Source organism: Thunnus maccoyii, chromosome 3, assembly GCF_910596095.1.
Source record: "Thunnus maccoyii chromosome 3, fThuMac1.1, whole genome shotgun sequence".
In the NCBI taxonomy this organism is placed as follows: domain Eukaryota; kingdom Metazoa; phylum Chordata; class Actinopteri; order Scombriformes; family Scombridae; genus Thunnus; species Thunnus maccoyii.
The window spans coordinates 17,692,804-17,711,848 of record NC_056535.1 but is presented as its reverse complement, the minus strand read 5'-3'; the positions used below and the strand labels follow the sequence as shown (position 1 = coordinate 17,711,848).

At 41.3% G+C, this 19,045-nt stretch overlaps 2 protein-coding genes across 3 annotated transcripts; both read right to left on the bottom strand.

The window, feature by feature from the left end:
- Positions 1 to 781: 781 nt before the first annotated feature.
- slc25a34 (solute carrier family 25 member 34) lies at positions 782 to 6,095 on the bottom strand. Of its 2 annotated transcripts, none has more exons than XM_042406064.1 (6): positions 5,951 to 6,095; positions 4,720 to 5,485; positions 2,003 to 2,068; positions 1,505 to 1,657; positions 1,255 to 1,389; positions 782 to 1,113 (listed from the first exon to the last, which is right to left on the bottom strand). In XM_042406064.1, exons 2-6 carry the CDS (start codon positions 5,218 to 5,220, stop codon positions 925 to 927), a joined length of 1,044 nt encoding a protein of 347 aa, XP_042261998.1. In that variant the 5' UTR covers positions 5,221 to 5,485; positions 5,951 to 6,095; the 3' UTR covers positions 782 to 924. The 2 variants fall into 2 exon arrangements, with proteins under 2 accessions (XP_042261998.1, XP_042262000.1); XM_042406066.1 differs by having other exon boundaries at positions 5,889 to 5,970.
- Positions 6,096 to 7,544: 1,449 nt separating this feature from the next.
- On the bottom strand, positions 7,545 to 14,954 carry fbxo42 (F-box protein 42). The gene is made up of 10 exons (XM_042406021.1): positions 14,769 to 14,954; positions 13,561 to 13,840; positions 13,229 to 13,345; positions 12,787 to 12,921; positions 12,029 to 12,182; positions 11,792 to 11,902; positions 10,551 to 10,647; positions 9,538 to 9,594; positions 9,299 to 9,415; positions 7,545 to 9,192 (listed from the first exon to the last, which is right to left on the bottom strand). Exons 2-10 carry the CDS (start codon positions 13,832 to 13,834, stop codon positions 8,134 to 8,136), a joined length of 2,121 nt encoding a protein of 706 aa, XP_042261955.1. The 5' UTR covers positions 13,835 to 13,840; positions 14,769 to 14,954; the 3' UTR covers positions 7,545 to 8,133.
- Between the last annotated feature and the right edge of the window lie 4,091 nt (positions 14,955 to 19,045).

Genomic DNA, 19,045 nt, shown 5'->3' with positions numbered 1-19,045 from the left:
AAGCAATACAAAGGATACAAAAGCACATTTATTTATTGCATTTTATACAAAATTGTCTTTATTATTATTATTATTGATTGCTGTCCAAAGGCATGAAATACCCGTAGGATTTCTGTAATACATCAAATGGCCCTGTTCTTGGCATTAGGTACCAGTAGTTCAAATGTCAGTAAATAAAAACATTCCCATCACGTATCTTTCTTCACATATAACAGACAAGGCAACTAGAATTATTAATTTAACTGTGAAACATAACAGCAGCCACACTGGACTATACACATGGAATACAGAGCTTATGTTTTAATAATCTGGACTTGATCTTCATGTCATTAGTACTTCACTGATATCCTTACAAGCCATATACGTTCCACTTCTGTCATTTCACTTCTGCTTCAAGCTGACATACAAAAGCCCAAAAGATTGCTTGTAAATTCATTTGAGGTATTAAGGTAAAACCTGATACTTCTTCAGCAACTTTAATGCATTTGAGAAATTTGATGGGAACTCCTCAAAATATTTCTTGGAGTGTGTGCAATGCATGTTCGTCCTTCATCCATTCATTGGTACATCCTGTCAAGTACTTCAATGTTCATCCATCTTCTGCACTGCAACAAAAATAGTTTGTACTGCTGGAGAGTCTGTCCTTGAGCAAGACTTTCTTCCTGGGATTTGCTTAAAGGAATAGTTCAACATTTTGGGAAATAAGCTTATTTGCTTTCTGGCAGAGAGTTAGATGAGAAGATCAATGCCACTTTCATCACGGTGAGTGGTATCAATCTTCTCATCTAACTCTTGGCAAGAAAGAAAAAGAGCATTTCCCAAAATGTCAAACCTTAGCATTAAATTCAGTGTTTCATCAATTGATGGACCGCTTAGATAGTTACAACTGAGTCCAGTCAATCCTGTGCAGGCATTTGGAGTGATTTAGCTCCTTCCCTGGCTCTGGCGGTCCCTCACAGTCTGTTGTCTCATCAGATCCCAGAACAGCATGCTGAGCACTGTGTGTGGGGCCAAGCGCAGAAACACGGGGCCCATGCCTTTATACAACCCCACCAGGCCCTCAGATTGGCACACCTTTAGCATGCAATCTGAAAATCCATGGTACAGGCGTCCCTAAAGGGCAGATAAAGAAAAACAGTAAGTCTCCAGAGCTTTCGTCTTAGCATTGTATGCATTTAGTGGGAAAACTTGATCCCACAACACAATTTTTGTGTCATTATTGAGTGCAAGGACCATTTTATCACTTAAACTCACCCTGCGAAACTCATCCACCGGCTGGTTGTAGAGCCGTGTACTGATGACATCAAATGGCGTCATGGTGATCGCCACAGCGACTCCGCTGATCATGGCAGCTATCAAAGCCGTGAGCCAGCTGCTTGGAGTAAACCACTGCAAGAACACAAAGACACTGAGGATTAACTCAAGTTTGACGTGTGGCTGACGGCGTGACAGCAGCTGTTCGGTCTCATGTGCTACAAAAATGCAGGCTCTTTATCACATCTACCTGGGAATGTGACACCCAGTCCTTGGCCGAGGTGAAGGTTGCCAGTTGAGCAGCTGATCCTACCATGACTCGAGGCACAGCCCCGTTCACTCCCCTCCAAAGGCCAATTAAACCCTCTCTTCTATAGATGGTAACAAAGGCATCGAACACTCCCTGAAATGGAAGAAAACAATGACGTTGGTGTGCTGGAAGTAGCAGATAATAGCATTTAATACTGTTATGTTCCTCTATTATGTGGCAGTAGTAGCACAGAGCAATAGAAATGTGTTTTTCTTATTTCTTAGTAATTTCCTGTTGTATTAAAAGCCTTTTTCATGCATAGAACCACAAGTCATACTAGTGAAAAGTAGTCTGCTTAAAACATAACTTTAATCCTCTTGAATTAATTATAAATGTGTATTGATCAGGCCACATAATCTGCACTTTCTGATTTTGTATTTATCCACTGATTTATTGTGTAAATGAGACACCTACATGGATGATGATGATTGGTCTTACCAGATGGTTGTGCTGGTGGCCTACTGCTATGGCTGCCACAGTTTGAGCCTGCAGATGAGTCTTCACCTATGAAGGAAATGCAGCACAGTTATTGCGCATTCAGTTTTATACACCAGACTTCAGCAGATACACTGTGCCGAAAATTAATCCTATTACAGAGAAAACCAGACTAAATCGGATAATCTCTGAGTCAGATGCCAGGATGAGTTATGTAACAGTTACAGGTAACTCTGTTAATGTTCAACCAGGTATGAATTACTTAACACTTTGTTCTGCCAGGAACTGGTCTGACAAATTCCTCCGCAATTAATTTGCACCATATCTTGACCGTCAAACTGTTGAAACAATTTTATCACGCCTCTCTGCCTGATGTCATGCAGCGTCAATAAAATAACCTTCATACCCTTATTCCTTCATTCACTGACGACAGCACGCAGAGAGGGGCTGCAAGATTCTGTGTATTTTTAGTAGCAGTGGGTAGGTTGAAGCTACGTGCAGGGTATATTTAGTGACCTAGATATAGACAAACATGTCAACACAGAATATTATCTTTCCGTGGTGCAAAAGGTTAGATGGCTTATAAGTATTGGCTGACAGCTGAGGCAGAAAAACAACAACACTACTGTGGTCGTATACGAGGGGACATGCAGAGGACGTTCATAAAAATGTGCAATAAATCAAGGACAGTGGCCCTTGAGGCTAGTGTGGATGTCAAAATGTACAGTACATTGTGAGTGCTTTCAAGGATAGGTTCACAATTTTTCAAGTCTGTCTTAAGACAAGTCAGGTGTCCACATGAATATTGAAACAGCTTTTGCGCGCTGTAATCATTCCTCCTTAATACTGGCCTTTTAAAGATCCTTTCTTAACATGCTTTCAATGTAAGTGATGGGGGACTAAATACACAGCCCTCAGTTTGTGTAAAAAATGTATTTTAAAAAGTTTATCTGAAGCTAATATGAGATTTCAGCAGTGTAAATTATTCAAATCAAGTGGATATTTTTCAAAGTTACTATCTTCTTAGTGCTACTGTTACTGTTCCTCCATAGTAGCTCAACAGGGAACAGCATCCAGGGAAACGAAAAGAGGGAATTTGGCACTAAAAAGACTAACTTTGAAAGATATCCACTTGATTTGATTAACTCAGACTGCTGATGCCTCATATTAGCCTCAGATAAACTTCTGAATACATTTTTTACACAAAAGAGGACTGTGGACTTTGTCCCTCATCACTGACATTTAAATGAGATTAGGAAGTGATCTTTAAACATCCAATATGAACATGATAAATGATCACAGCAAGAAAAACCTCTTTCAGTATTCATATGAGCACCTGACTGTTGTTTTCAGACAGACTCGAAAAATTGTGAACATACCCTTTAAATCTGGCATGGTTTCATGGATGTACATTAAATCTGTATCAATTTTGAAAAACAAAGCAGATTGGGACCTGAATGTGGACAACATTGGGTTCAGGTTCTGACTCAGTTTAAGATCAACACTTCTGTGACTAACCTGAATCTGTCTTCCACACCCTTGAAATGGTACGTTACCTCGAAAGACCTCACGCTGGATTAAAATAGATTTAGGACATTTAAGACGTCTTTGAAATGGAGCTGATGTGCCTTCATGTCTGTGTTTGTGTCGATTTACAGTACTGCTGTTCAGGACTAATGATGACGGTACTGATCGCTTAATGTTTTGTTAGATTTAAGAGTAACATCTATGCAATGTTAAGTTTGAATTGGAATTTAATTAAAGTGCGACGCTCGTTTATTTCCTTTAGTAGCGCAAAACTTAACTGTTCATGTAGAAATGTCCAACTGTACCACACAAAAGTCCGATAGTGACTAATCTGAATGAACTCTTCTTGCTTTACATTGTTGTACAAACCTTCTGCTGTACTATAACTTTAAGATGCTGTCAGTCACTAATCTGTTTACAAAGGTTGACATCTGTATTATGTTGCTATGCATTACTACTTCAAGGAAGATGACCTAACTGGTTTGTCATCCAGGATACAGATTAACAGTGAAAACATCTGTTTCTGTACATACTGTACATGTGTGTACATTATCTATTCAAAAACAGCTCCATTTGCATGAAAATAGTGTTACACTGAAAGCTTTTGCATAATATATCAATGGCTTGCCTCAGAAGACAATTACCCATATCATCTTTCCACAGTAGCTTGTTTTATGTCGATTGTGTGGCTGTCATTATTTGACAGTGTAACCCAATACAGTGTTTTACTCTCAATGGTACATAGGGTTCCAATTACCAATTACATTTACTTTTTGACCTATTGGGCTCACACACAAACACACACACACACACACACACACACACACACACACACACACACACACACACACACACACACACACACACCATCATAACAACATAATGGTTGGCATCTCGTGCAGAATTAGAGGATCATACTCCATTTGACATTATGCCCAAACAGTAACATCTACAGCATATATCCTGAATGCAGTATTAAGTTATGACACAAAACACACAAATCTCATACTTGCGACTGTAATCTTTGAACACAATATGAATAAATGTACCTACATGTGCCTTGCAACACGTACTGATTAAATCAAGAAGACCTATAGAGCAGTGGTTCCCGACCTGGCAGTCAGGAATCCCTCAAAGGACATTTCAAAAAAATGTCAGGAGCCACTGATATAAAGGATGCAATAGCAACTTACTAGGTAGGCAGGAGAGGCAATGAAGGCACCAAGCGCTCCGGCCCCTGCCCCTGACAGAAGACTCCCCCCGTGGAACGAGGTGATACCCAGAGCTTCACAGTAGGAGTAGGAGCCCAGCCTCACACCGTTCATCACACCCTGGTAAATCAGCCCGACTGAGAGCCCCTTCTGCAGGCCCCGAAGCCCGTCTGTGCGGCCCACCACCCACAGGGCCTGGAGGACTCCACGGTAGTGTCTCTGGTAGGAGCCCCGTGCAAGCAGCTCTCCCTGGAGCTGCAGACGGGTCTTCACAACCTCCAAAGGATTGGTGAACACGCAGGCTGCGCAGCAGGCAAGGGCACCCAGGGCGAAGTCCAGAGGAGGCCAGACAGCTGGAGGGGGAGGAGAGGGTCCGAAAACGCTGTGAGGTACAGTGGACACAGTGGACGCCATCCTCTGGGAAGGCTGGGCACCAAATACAGACTCGTTGGGTGAAGTTTTCAGCAGCTGTGTGCTGGTCATCCCTGAGAAGTGATCTTCACAGTTTGTCCCTTTAGTCCTTGTGATAACTTTGTCCCCCTTGTTGTTTGTTAGGGAACAGGAGAGTTTTGTACCTACAGAACGGTTGAGTCAGAGACAAATACTATCAAGTTCTGTGATACGTCATTTAATATCTGCCTTGCATGTGTCTGACAAGACACTGCAGGTCACTGCGTCACTCTGGCGTCCTTCTGTAGTGACTTTCGTTAGCTTCCTTGGCTGTCAGTCTGATCACAAGAGGCACCATCTGTAAGAGAATTTAAGTGAGCACTTTTATCAGGAAGAAAGGTGGTGTGCAGTCCTGTAGAAATGGAAACATTCAGGTTTTATTTCATGACAGGTATATTTTAAAAAACTATCAGAAAACATTTCCTGCTGTTTAACTCTCTAAAGTTGCACCATGTTGACATTCAACAATACTACATCTGAAAATGCAAAAACAGATAAAGAAGGGCTTTTAAAATGACAAACTCATACATTAAGAGATGCTTCTCAATGAGCGATCTCACACACAACATCACCTGATACGGGACAAGTCTCACACACACACACACACACACACACACACCCCACTCCAGTCAAATTAATTCGAACCAACACACAACTACACAAACAAGAACATTACAGCTACCACAGACAAACACACTCACATAGAGAACTCCCCTCGTGTGTCTTTCACACAGTTGTCTACTTCATTCAGAAACTCACTCACAGTGTTTTGAGATCCTGTTCAGCTCCATTCTTCCTCTCTCCCCCATCATTGTAAACATGTGTCCTCAGCATATTCATTGTCAATGTCTCCTCCCACTGCCTCAGGCCAGAACCAATACAGATCTAGTCCAGTTTGCCACCTCCCCATATCCCTGAGTCTGCGCCAATCAAATGGCTCTGCTCTAAACTGCCCCTGCTTTGGTCCTATAGGATCTCTCTGGGTAAAAGGTTATTGTTGGACAGAGGGGGGTGGAGTGTCTCGGGGAAAAGGGAGGCAAGGATCTGACTGGTATAGGTTCTGAAATCTGCCAAATATAGTATGGATCATCTCACAACCAAAACAAACAAACCTATGCTTTATATCCACTTAGCATTATATATATTAAATAGAAAAAATCTGATAGGAACATTTGTTTCAGAAAACTTTTGAGCATAAAAGTGAATTTTGTTTACAGAAAATAATTAAAATGGTTTATCTTCATCTAAATTCTTAAATGACCAGAAGCATTTGTTCTGAAATGTTTGTGTTATAAATTCAATTTGTAAGTAATTATGTTACTTGCAGCTAAAATGATTCACCTACAATGACGTGTTCATTTCTTCTTGTCATGTGCACAAGAGCCACTAGACGGTGCTCTTCTACAGCAAGTACAACAACTCCAAACACCATCAACTTCAAACGCTCCTGCATGCATAAATTAAATGCCACAAGTTGAGGCTAAAAGTTAATAATGGGACTTGTTCTGTCATCAATCATATTACATGATCTTGTTCTGCCCAGTTATGGAATTGTAGATGTTCATGTGTTTCTTTGTTTCTGAACACTTTAAAGACTTTTGATGGAAGCAAAGGCTTCAACAATTTGAATCGTAAAAGCAACTGACCACCTAATTGTGAAAATTTAATCCTCACTTAAGACTTAATATGTCAATACAACAGTATTTATAGCACTGACATATTTTTTTCTTTGTTTGTTGCAAAATGACTTCTGACTTTGAAACTGATTTTTTAGTTTTTGTTTGTTTTCTCAAATTCAGACAGAAAATTTAAGTGTCCAATATTTAAAAATAAATATTCAAGTTGTTGAAGTAGTTTAATTTTTGGATCTCATCATTTAAGTGGAGTAAAAAAAAAAATCAAGGTGCTTAAGTTGGACTGGTTCAATTTAAGACACCGAAATTTGAACATCTACCAATAATAATAAAGCTGTCAGACTTCTTTCCTATTAGTTAATGTTCTGTCAGTCATTGTATTTTTAGATGCAAAAAGTTGTAATTTTTTGAGTAATGGACACTTTAATTTTCAACATGAAGTATTGAGTAATGATAAAATAAATTTTTTTCAGTGGCTTATAAAATTTAAATTGTTATGGCGCTTCTTTGCTTCCATATCTTTTGTCTACGTTGGCTTACAAGATGGGAAATTTCAATATCTACAATACCATGGCAACTAAGAAAACTCCAATCTGCTGATGAAGATCGTGTGAAACTGCTGAAAGCTCCAGAACAGCTACTACCGGACCTTGTATTGAGATTGTTTTGTGAACAATGTTTGACAGAAAACAAACACGCAAAGCAGAAATTTTAAGACTGTAACAGAGGAGACATGGAGGCCTTTATTGTTTAACTATGTTTATAGTACAGTGCCACATCTCTCACCCACCGTGGCCCCCGACACACATTAGTCAACAACTTTTAACCACCACCGTGCACACACATACACACACACACTCACACTGTTTTCACTGCAGGCTTAAAGAGTGATACCAAAAGCAAGTGAAGCATCAACCATTTCTGTGGACAGCATCCGTTGTCAAGAGTTCAGAAGAGGATGACAAAGAAAAACTGAAATGTTACTTTCTGGTTGATCAACTTTTTGGGAACAACAAAACAATGTCCTGTTATCTTGAATCACTGAAGTAAAAAAAAAAACAAAAAAAATCCACACACACACACACACACAGTCAAGACTCTCATTCGACCAAATGCTTTTATCAAAGTGTAGTTAGTGTTTTATTTTGAATTCTTGCAGAAGGGAGAATAGTGAAGTTCTGAAGTGGAACATCAAACAATGATTATGTTCTTTCCCAATAATCCTTCCTATAGGAAAAAGGCCTTGTGTGTCGATTCCCTTGTGTGGTCACAGGGTGGAACGTCTGTCTTCCCTATCCCGCCTAGAGCTGCATTACCTTTTCGCGCGAACAAAGTACAAGGCGTTGGTTTTAGGGTAGTACTTCACATTCTGTTTTTTGTCCATGAGGCCCCCAAAAATGATGAGCTCTCCCCTGCCCTGTACCACGGTGTGAAGGCTGGTCTCCGGTGGCCCCGTGACTGCAGCGGGAGTCCCGTTCCCGTAAACTCTCCAGGACACCACGCCAGCGGATTTGGCCCGTGACACATCCAACACGTACATCTGCATGGGCTTGCAGTTGAGCGACTGGTACAGAGGTTTCCCTACGTTCAGGCTCTGAGGGGGGTGATGGCCGAGACGCCGTGCAATAGGAGGGATAGCGTGTCCGTCAGCTCCAACAGCCTGCGGAGGGCTGGAGGACGATGACGGAGGGGTACCAGGAGGACCTACTCCTCCTCCACCACTTCCTCCTCCAGGAGAAGCTCCCTGTGTCTGAAGGGAAGACGATGATGATGAAGACGGTAAAGATGAGGAAGATTTGTTTTTCACTGCCTCCAGACCTCGTCGTAAGGCAGCGGGGGACACTCCTCCTGGGGGAGTGCACGGGGAACCTGCAGGAGGTGTATGCAGGCCATTAGTGCTGGGCACCTCAGGGTGGTGAGCGGCCGTAGAGGGAGACTCCCAGCCATAGTCTGTGGAGGCGGGCGGGTGAGGGCGAGAGGGTGGAGACGCAGCCTGAGCTGGGCTGGTCCGGGGTGAGGGGGAGGATCCATTTAATAACGGGGGCAGTGGAGGAAGAGGAGGGCTGTCAGGGCCTTGTGAAGGAGAGGGCTGTTGGGATGAGGATGGGCTCCCATCTCTGGCACTTCCTCTCGCTGAAGGTCGGGGTCTCAATGTGCCCCATCGACCGTTTACACACGGAGCCTCTTCAACAGCTCCCAGGACAACACCGGCGGCCCCGCTCCGAACAGGAGACTGAGAGCGCAGGGAAGGCGGTTCAGGGCCCAGAGGGGCAGGTGTGGCACTTATTGGGGAGGGACGAGAGTTAAGACTCGGGCTGAGCGGTGCACGGCCAGACGGAGCCTGTGAGAAAACCACCACACACTGGCCCACCTTGAGGGAAAGTTGAACAAGATGATTAATAAAAAAAGACACAGTCACTGATTTAATAATTACACACACATGTAGATTAAGACCAACAGCTAAGACACAAACTTACTCTACAAGCTGGGTGACACCAAAGCTCTGGAGCTCCATGGTCCTCATTTTCCACCTGCAGCTGCTGCCACCTCCATGGTGGCGCATCCATGTGAAGCAGCCAGGCATCCTTGAGGAGCTTTAAAGGACAAGACAAACAGGATAAATCAAAACTGCAGTCAATTGTGGTCACATGACACCTTTGCTACAGGAGGAGATACAGATATATTCTGATACTGGAATAAAGTAAAACAAACTTACTGCATTAGGGCCTCCACAGCCTCCCAAGATGAGCAATGTCTGATCGTCAATCACAATCTATCAGGAAAACATTAAAAGAAAAGGTACCATTTAAAAGGTATAACATGTAATTATTCCACATTAAAATGTCTAAAAACAACTAGACCTATGTTATATATTTTGTTGAGTTGTGTACTTAGATTATCCCAAATGTTTCCAACAACTTTCAAACCCAGAGAAATCTGCAATTTAACGACTATTTCATTTGGTCACATGTCAATGGTGTCATACCTCCTCTACCAAAGAGTAAACATGCACAAAATGCATATGGCGGCGCTGTGTTTGTCCGCTACAATGGTGTCTACCAAAGAGTAACTTACACACATACAAGATAATACATCAGCGTTGTGGTTGTTCCACAGAAACTGTTATAAATTGACTTTTATTCAGTTTTAAGCCACATTTTCATGATAAATTTAGGTCGCTTTTAACTATATCTTTTAGCTGGAAGAAGGATTTTATTCATTGGATGTCTGGATCTTAAGTTATCAGAGAAAAAAACTGGGCAAACGTTAGCAGCAGCTCAGCTAACAGCCCTTCCAGGAAGTCCGGTGGTCACCAAACATCGTCGGAGAAATATTGATTTTTTTAGGTGAAACAGCTTAAATTAGTATTTTAACGATTTTAATCTACATATACGTTTGTTTCTGGAGAGAAGGAGACCTCTGCGGATAATTCGGCTCCCGGGAGAAACCGGCTGAATGTCTGGATCTAAAGTTATACGAGAAATTAAAGTGAAATTACATATTGTGCATTTAATCTTATATAAGAGTTAATCAGGGGGCTTCTGGCACAACTTCATTGAGTGCATGGAAAAAGGAAAGCGGTCTCAAAGGGTCAAAACTCCAGAAAGTACAACTTCATTGTCACATCTAAAAATCAAAAAAAATTGCAATGAGCAATAAAATTATCTAAGATTGTCAAAAAAAGAGAATGGATTATTCTGTCTAACTTAAATGTTGAAGCATTCTTACTTGTGACTGGCCTCCTCGCGGATGTGGGGATGGTCCAGATATGGGTGGTTTGGACCAGGACCATTGCTCCAGATCCAGAACCCAGACCTCATTACTCCTGATCAGAACCAACAGAGAGAACAACATGATGAGGTGTGAGAGCCAAACTCATGAATACACTTAATTAACTGCAGTATGTAGGGCTGGGTGATTAAGCTTTATTTTCAATCATGATTTTGGCTTCCAACGATTATGAAAACAAGATAATCAAAATAAAACTACTATTGTGCCGCATTCTGTTTCACAATGATGCTCTTGTTTTGTCTTGTGTTATAAACCCAGTGCAACCCTTTCCTTTAAAGGGGTGCTTTATCACCCCTCCCAGTCCAAATTCACCCTCACTGGGAATCCACATAGTAAGCATACTCTATCCGTTCAATCCACACCAACTCCAACCTGAGTTCAGTGTTTCTGTCAACAGAAACAGCCGCCTGTTAGCAGCAGCTCCTGGGGAGCTGAGAGGACCCTAGAGGACCCTAACCCCACCCACCGTAGCGAGTGAGGGGAATCTGTCTGTAATGAAACCGGCAGCTCACAGGCAGACTGGGAGCCTTGATAAATCAACATAGATAAGTTAATAAGTTCAAAACACATATACAGCGGGATATTTGTGTGATTTAAACAGCTGTCTGTGCAGATTACGCTTCACTAAATCCAACAGAAATAGACTGGGACCTTAAAAAACACTCGTGCATCTTGGAGTCTGTGTAGATTGATACATTTCATAAAATTAAAGCGTATCTGTTTTAGTCAATGAGTAATCATGTTAAATAACCTTGATCTCAGTATTGACCGAAAATAATTATGATTTTTGCCATAATCAAGCAACCCTAACAGTATGTAAGACTTACAGCTGAAATCTGTGAGGTTTTTTAATTAAATATCATTACATCCATACATTCTGTATGGTGGATTTTGGTTAACTATTACAGTGGGCCAAGAGTCTCTCCATTGTGTATTATTGAGAAATGTTGATTGGATTTTGTCAGGTTCCACCTTTCCAGGTGACGTGTTGATGTGTTTTAACTTCATCTTCTTAGTAAATGATACACTCGCTATCACCTGACACCTGATAGGTCAATGACATGTTTACTGCATACTGACGAGGTGAAACACAGCGCTATGCTTTGTCATCTTTGCTTCTATAAATGCTGTTCGGTTGTTGTATAACATGTAATCAAATACAAGTAAGACATGCATACATTTGACGTGCTCCTAATGATCCCCCAAACACCACCATGGTGTTTCCAATTACAGACGACGAGTGGCCAGCCATAGGTGGAGGTCCATGTGTTGTTACTATACAGTTCCACCTGGGACAACAGAAGAATATATGAATCACACTTAGAGAGAAAAAGCAAATAATAATGAAGAGTTAAACTGTACTAAGTCTCAACTTGTTCATCACTTGTCACTTTAACTCTTGAGGTCTCTCTCACCAGTTCTTTGAAGGAGAGTAGGTGTGGATTTCATCAAAAAACCTTTCTGGTTGGTGCAGTGGATAAGGGCTGGGGCGAGTCCATCCCCCAAACAGCACTAACAGATCTTTGTGCATCACTAGAGTTGCTCCAGCTTTAGGCGATGGATAAGAGCCTGAAAGAGAAGAGAGCAAAGATGTAACTATTTCAAATGCATATATCTATGTTTAAATCTATAACTGAATGTACCCCAAAATATTTTAGTGGAGTAAAATTTTACGAATGATACCAATCAAGACTTTTTTTGTCAACTCCTACTTAATTCTTTAAGTGAAAATGGCTAAAAAAGAAATGGAAAACATGACACACATTAATACTAGGCAGTGCTTTTTCAACTTCAGCTCACATATAAGTGATAAAAATATTTTATTTTAAAAAATGACAGGGACATTAGTTTTATGCCCTAGACCAATCCTATCCCAGTAATGCTCTTTACAGAGGTGACATACAGAGCGTTCTACCACTTAATCCCTGGCGTGCAATTTCATAAAAGGTACAATAAGCTCTAAAGTTTACAGCAATAAAATGCATCAGCCAAATCATTTCACTAAAATCTTGTTTTTTATTGCCACCTCCTTAAATACTGTGTACTGCGCCCTCACACAGTTCCCCTTACATAATCCCAATGTGTTGTTACTTTTTTACCCGAGTCACAGATCGTAAAAAGAGCAATGATTCCTCTTTCCCGTTGGCTTTTAAGACTCGTAACATACTCATACCTGAGGCTAAAGGGCGGATCCACTCCTTGCTGTTGAGGTCAAGTCTCCATAGATCATTGAAGGCAGCATTGCAGCTACTCTGAGTGCAACCCCCAAACACATACATGGACTGGTTTGAGTCATAATAACATGCACCTGAAATCCAAAATAGTAAAATTCAACAATCAATAGGAAGCAAAGACTATTATTACACAGTAGTAGAAACACAGAAACTTGCAGATGTTAAAAATAATAGAGATGAAGGAGCTGATGATTATTTATGTATGCAACACAAGGTGCATCAGCTGAAGCGTTCTATTTTTACTTGCTGGCTATGCATCCTTTATTTGAAGATAATAAGCAACTTCATTAGTTTATTGAAGAAAAAGTGGTTTTATTAAAAACTATATCTTGTGTAACTCATTTTGACATGAAGTATTGTAAAGCAGCAGCAGATACTGACTGTGTGAAAAGCGCTGAGTGATAGGTGTTCCTGGATATGGGTATGTTCGGCTTTCCCACTGGATATTTCCCTCCTGGACAGCTCTCAAGAAACCGTGGTAGCACTGATAAGCAACACCTAGTTCAGAGAAAATATTCGTAAGCAACAGGAGCACAAAAACTTCAAAGTGAACTACAAGTGCATTTGAATGAATGTGTACTTGTTAAACTTTAATTCTCAGGTATTTTTAAACATTGGTTCACTGCTCTGCTCATGATATAATTCCCACTCACACCCCCGGTTTACCTTATGATTCAGTTTTACGCAAGATTATGCAGATATGAGAGTCATACCTTTAATGAGGCGATACCACTGCTTACATACGAGCGCAGCAGTCTTGTGCTCCTGGTAAGGTGAGAGAAAGGACAGAATGTATTCGAGAACTTCCTCTGGCAACTCCACCATTGTTCTCCCCGCTCCTTTGGCACCGCTGTCCATGTTCCCCTCTTGTCGGCAGGACCCCATTTTTGCCTCCACTTCTTCTGTTATTCCGGCAGGCTCTGCACCATCGTCCTCCGTATCCATGGCAACAAAGCATCCATCGTCATGGTCGGGGGATCGGGACATTATTGTCTGTAAAGACATGGGGAGACATGCTAGTGATGCGTGCACTAATAGTTCATGATGGTCAGCAGTAGGTTTACCATCAGCTACTCTAAATAACTAAAGGTCATTCATTCATTATACTAGACTCACACATTTCACACAAACACTTTATGTTCTTTATTGGATTGTTACAACTCAAATTTTAAGAAGGGTGAAGCCTTTTAATAAGACTGTAAGAGATGTGGGCCAACCCAAGAAACCCAATGACACCCACAAAAAAAAAAAAGCTGTAACCAGCTTAAATTCTGGCGCAGCTTCCTCTGTGGCATTTAGTGCTTTATTGTTACATCCATTGTCTGAAACGGGTGGTGCCCTTTCTTTAGACTGAGCAGCTGGCTCCTCCACACAGCACGTCCCACTCACATCGTTAACTAGCTGTCGTTAGCAATCACATGAAATGAAATATTGGGCTGCTAACGCTCATTATCACCTAAAGCTAAATGTGTAGGGAAAATACCTGAAACCTGAATGTGATATCCTCTTTTTTTAATACAAATCAATATGTCAAGGACTAATTGGCGTTAACAGGTTGATGAATTTAACGTTTGATCCTTAGAAAATATTATGCTAGCACCGGCTAACGCTAGCTAAATTATCATGGGCATCGTAGCTAACGGTAGCTGCAGATTACGCGTTTTCTTTCAAACACACCTGCCTAAATAGACACAGTAAAACACCTACATCTTAACTAGCTTACTGACACGACATTCCTGCGGCAAAACACCCTCAGTTACACCCTTCTAGATAACAAACAAGTTAGCTGATGTCCTCTTCCTTGTCTGATGCTGATAATCTTTGCTAGCGTTAGCAGTAATTAGCTCCTCTGATGTCAAGATACTTTGTCCGTCAAATGTTGTCAATTGCACTCCTTTCACTGTGGCAGCGTTAATAATACCGTTGTTTTAGACGTGGTGTGCAGTAGGCTCTATGTGTGTGGGTCTTTCCTCTCCTCTTCCCCGGTATCAGCTCCGGAGGGTTCTCTGCAGCCGCCAAACAGTCGCCATCTTCCGCTCAGTGAACGGCGTCCTCCGCAGCACAGCGACGCTCCGGCGGCCGCTGCCTGTCTGTGGCAGCAGGGTGGGTCCTCTGCCTCAAACACTGCGCCCCCTGCTGCTGCAGGATGATGCATGTGCGGAGGCTGACAGTTATCAGCTGAAGGGGGGGCGGGCATGCGCTGCTTGGCATAATTAATTGTGTCTGACGTGTTTTGTCTGCAAATAATGTTCAGTTACCCAGTTAAAAATCCTTAAAATGGCATCTACTGCTTCTCCCTCATTAAAAATACAGAATCAATGAATATGCAAATATGTTTCATTTCAAAAGTTTAACTACTGGACACAAGATGTCTCCTGCTTCACTGGAAAGTTCATTCTCAGTGTTTGTGCACTGGAGGTTTCAAGTTTCCACATCATACTAGTGTAAGTTGTATACAACTATAACTAGTTATGATGTCACAAATCAAGCTTGTACAGACATGCCTTAAACTCAGATTTAAGGTGAGCACAGAGAAACTCTCCTCCTTCAGCAGATGAATGTGAAAACAGTCTTCAAGTGTCAAACTCTGCACAAACATCTTTCTGCATAGGGAAGCTCAAACATCAAACTGAAGGAACAAGAAGAAAAACATATTTTTGAATGGAGGGGGGCTTAAAGATTTCTAGGTACATTCAGGATTTTGAGACATCACAGCTAGTTTGGAGGCCAATCATGGTTCATTCTGCAACTTTAGTGTTTGTGATTGCATCCAGCAGTTAAACATTTGAAATGAAAAATATTTGCATAATCATAGATTGTATTTTTTTAATGAGGGAGAAGAGTCTATTTCCTTCTAGATTGACAACAAAGTCCTGCTACTCACATATAAATCCATCAATGGACATGTGCCTTTCTACCCTTTACCTACAAGAACTGTTCATACCACAAACCTGCACCCCAACCCTCACATCTACCAGTAATTTCCTTCTCAAGGCCCCCAGTACTGAGCTCCACACCATGGGGGATCAGGCCTTCTGCTCCGCTGCACCACACTTGTGGAACAGCTTTCCTAACCATCTAAGGGCAGCACAGACCCTAGACTCCTTTAAAATAGGCCTAAAAACCTTTCTTGTCAAATAAGTTCTTTCATCTTTACTCTTATTGTGTATATTTTCTTTATGTTGTGTGATCTATGTTATTAACACTGCCACGAGGCAATTGAACGTTTTTTGCGGAAAAACCATATCGAGCATACGAATGATTCTACAAATCACAGTATTTTTTATATATGTTAAGATATGTGGAACTTAAACCACTAGTAAAGCCATAAGATACAACACTTCAACGCCTCCCCTCACCGCAAGGAATCACCCCCCCATTTAGTCACAAACAGAAAAACCCGGCTATATCACTAACGATACACTGGATAACACATTCCTCCATTACATCTCTGCTAAGTTATAACCGTTGTCTGCACATTTTTGGACTTTTTGCAGCACGGATTTTTGCCCCAAAAGACGCTTCAACCAGCCTGAGAACCATAGCAGAAAGGTTTGTCATACAATTTGATTGAAGTCCTAGTTGAGCAAAAGTTGAGTAGAGGTTTGTTGTTCCACTTCATCAGTTTCTGCAAAGACAATACTGGTTACCGCAGCTGCACTTCCTGGATGGTATTTCATTGTCTTGTGCCACCACACAGCCCTGGTGCTGTTTTAGCTCTGAATTCAAATGACTCAAGTAAACTCCACTGACAGAAGCAGCTTGATTCAGGCCTACCATAGGTCTATTCATATAATCCAAAAATGACCCATGTATGGTTTGTGCCCTGGTAGCCCAGCGGTTACTGCACAGGCCCCCGGAACGGGAAAGTCGCCGGTTCGATTCCAGCCCGCTGCGTACTCCTGTTGTATGAGATACACAGCTCTCTCCCCTTGTTTCCACCATCCAGTGGAAGCAAAAGTCTCACTTATTTATTCTCCAAAAACAAATGTTTCAAAAAAGAAACTATTAACGCCACACATGATGAGAAGTTTACACACCAGCCATACAATGAATGGAGAAAACCAACAAGGATTTCACCCTGGTGAAAATCAAGCCTCAGAGAATCTGAATGGACATTCAGAAACCACAAACTGCTGTGCCACTTGTTCACCAACCCTAGATTGTTGGTGTAGAGACCCAGTGAAAAGTATCCACTTCTTCAAAGACGGATGGGAACAAACCACAAACTGTCCTGACAAAGTGGAAGTGTATAATCGCATAATGCGACTGAGTCCTCATGGAAGAGAGGAAGATAACGCTGGGTACTCTGACCCAGTATGGGGATCATTCATACAATCCTCAAATACAAAACAACTTGGAAGACACAAGCAATATGCGTTTGCTGTTGTGGTCATGAGAGACAAGAGGAAAATGATACTTCCAGAAGTTTATCCGGATTTTCAAAAGAAGAAGGAGGATCCTGGTGCAGCACACGTCCAGCCAAACCAGACTGGAGTGACGGATAAAAGAGCCATACACAGCGAAGAAAAGTTAATCAAACAACTGGATGACTTGCTACGCTGTGATGGACCAATGGTGCAACATATCAAGATTTACACTTACAATAGCCCGTGTTTGAAAAGGGAAAACAAAACTGAACCCTGTATGTTTCAACTTTTACGCAAAGCCTATGACTGGTATGAAAAATATAAGGTTTTAACTGACGTGGCGTTCACTCAGTTTTGGGGACTAAGCGGTCCGAATTACTGGAAAAATCTCACCTTTTCCACCATCTCATGTCCCAGGAGTGATTTTCATTCACGTATTGAAAAATGCAAGGAGATCCCTTTCAAACTGGACCATAAGTATTTGGGAGACCTGTTTAGGAAGAGTGATATTTACAACACACTATCACAAGTCAAAGGCCGTGATAGAAACACACTCCGGGAGGATATCGCTTCGGCTCGAAAAGCCCTTTCAAGACTGGCAGAAAGTCCGTTTGGTCTGCGGAAGGATCATTTGGACCGTGGAAAACAGAAGATTGATTCTTTCCAATTTCTACCAGAAGTACATGATAAAATTTGTGAAAAATTGCAGAAGGAGTGGAAGGAAATGGTTGACAACAGTTCAATGACACCCATCAGAGAAGATATCACAGAAGAATTCAACAGCGCCGTAGTTCATGTCTTCGGAGAACGGTTCAAGTCATTTCTGGGGAAAAACAGCCCGCTACGGCTTTACCGCCTTCCTCACATGTCATGTGAGAATTTGATGATTTGTGACAATGTAAAATTAGAAAAAAGCATTTGAATGAAATGTAAGAAATACAGAAAGAAAATGTTTAGTGTTGATACTTTCATTTGAATAAAAAACTTCAATGAGCCAAAAGTAATATTTGTGTCATTGTCTCCTTTGTGTTAGTTTGGACTTTAAAGTGCTACTATTACCCAATAGAAATAAAATACTACATGGATGGGCTCCTTCCCACCTGTTTGATCTCCTACAGCCTTACAGATGCACATATCACATCCATGGCTTTATTCCAGATTAACACAGCAAAGGGTACAGATGGACAATGTGGCCAAAACAACTGACTTTTCTATTGATAGTAATCATTTAGACTCACCGAGTCACATTTTGCCTTCTGTGTTATCAATCCAACAAGTGCACTGAAAATGAAAGGAGCTTTGTCACATAATACTAAATTTCCTTCTTTTTTTCTCCACAACCTTTCTATTCATTAAAGCTCTTTCATCTTTACTCTTATTGTGTATATTTTCTTTATGTTGTGTGATCTATGTTATTAACACTGCCACGAGGCAATTGAACGTTTTTTGCGGAAAAACCATATCGAGCATACGAGTGATTCTACAAATCACAGTATTTTTTATATATGTTAAGATATGTGGAACTTAAACCACTAGTAAAGCCATAAGATACAACACTTCAACGCCTCCCCTCACCGCAAGGAATCACCCCCCCATTTAGTCACAAACAGAAAAACCGGCTATATCACTAATGATACACTGGATAACACATTCCTCCATTACATCTCTGCTAAGTTATAACCGTTGTCTGCACATTTTTGGACTTTTTGCAGCACGGATTTTTGCCCCAAAAGACGCTTCAACCAGCCTGAGAACCATAGCAGAAAGGTTTGTCATACAATTTGATTGAAGTCCTAGTTGAGCAAAAGTTGAGTAGAGGTTTGTTGTT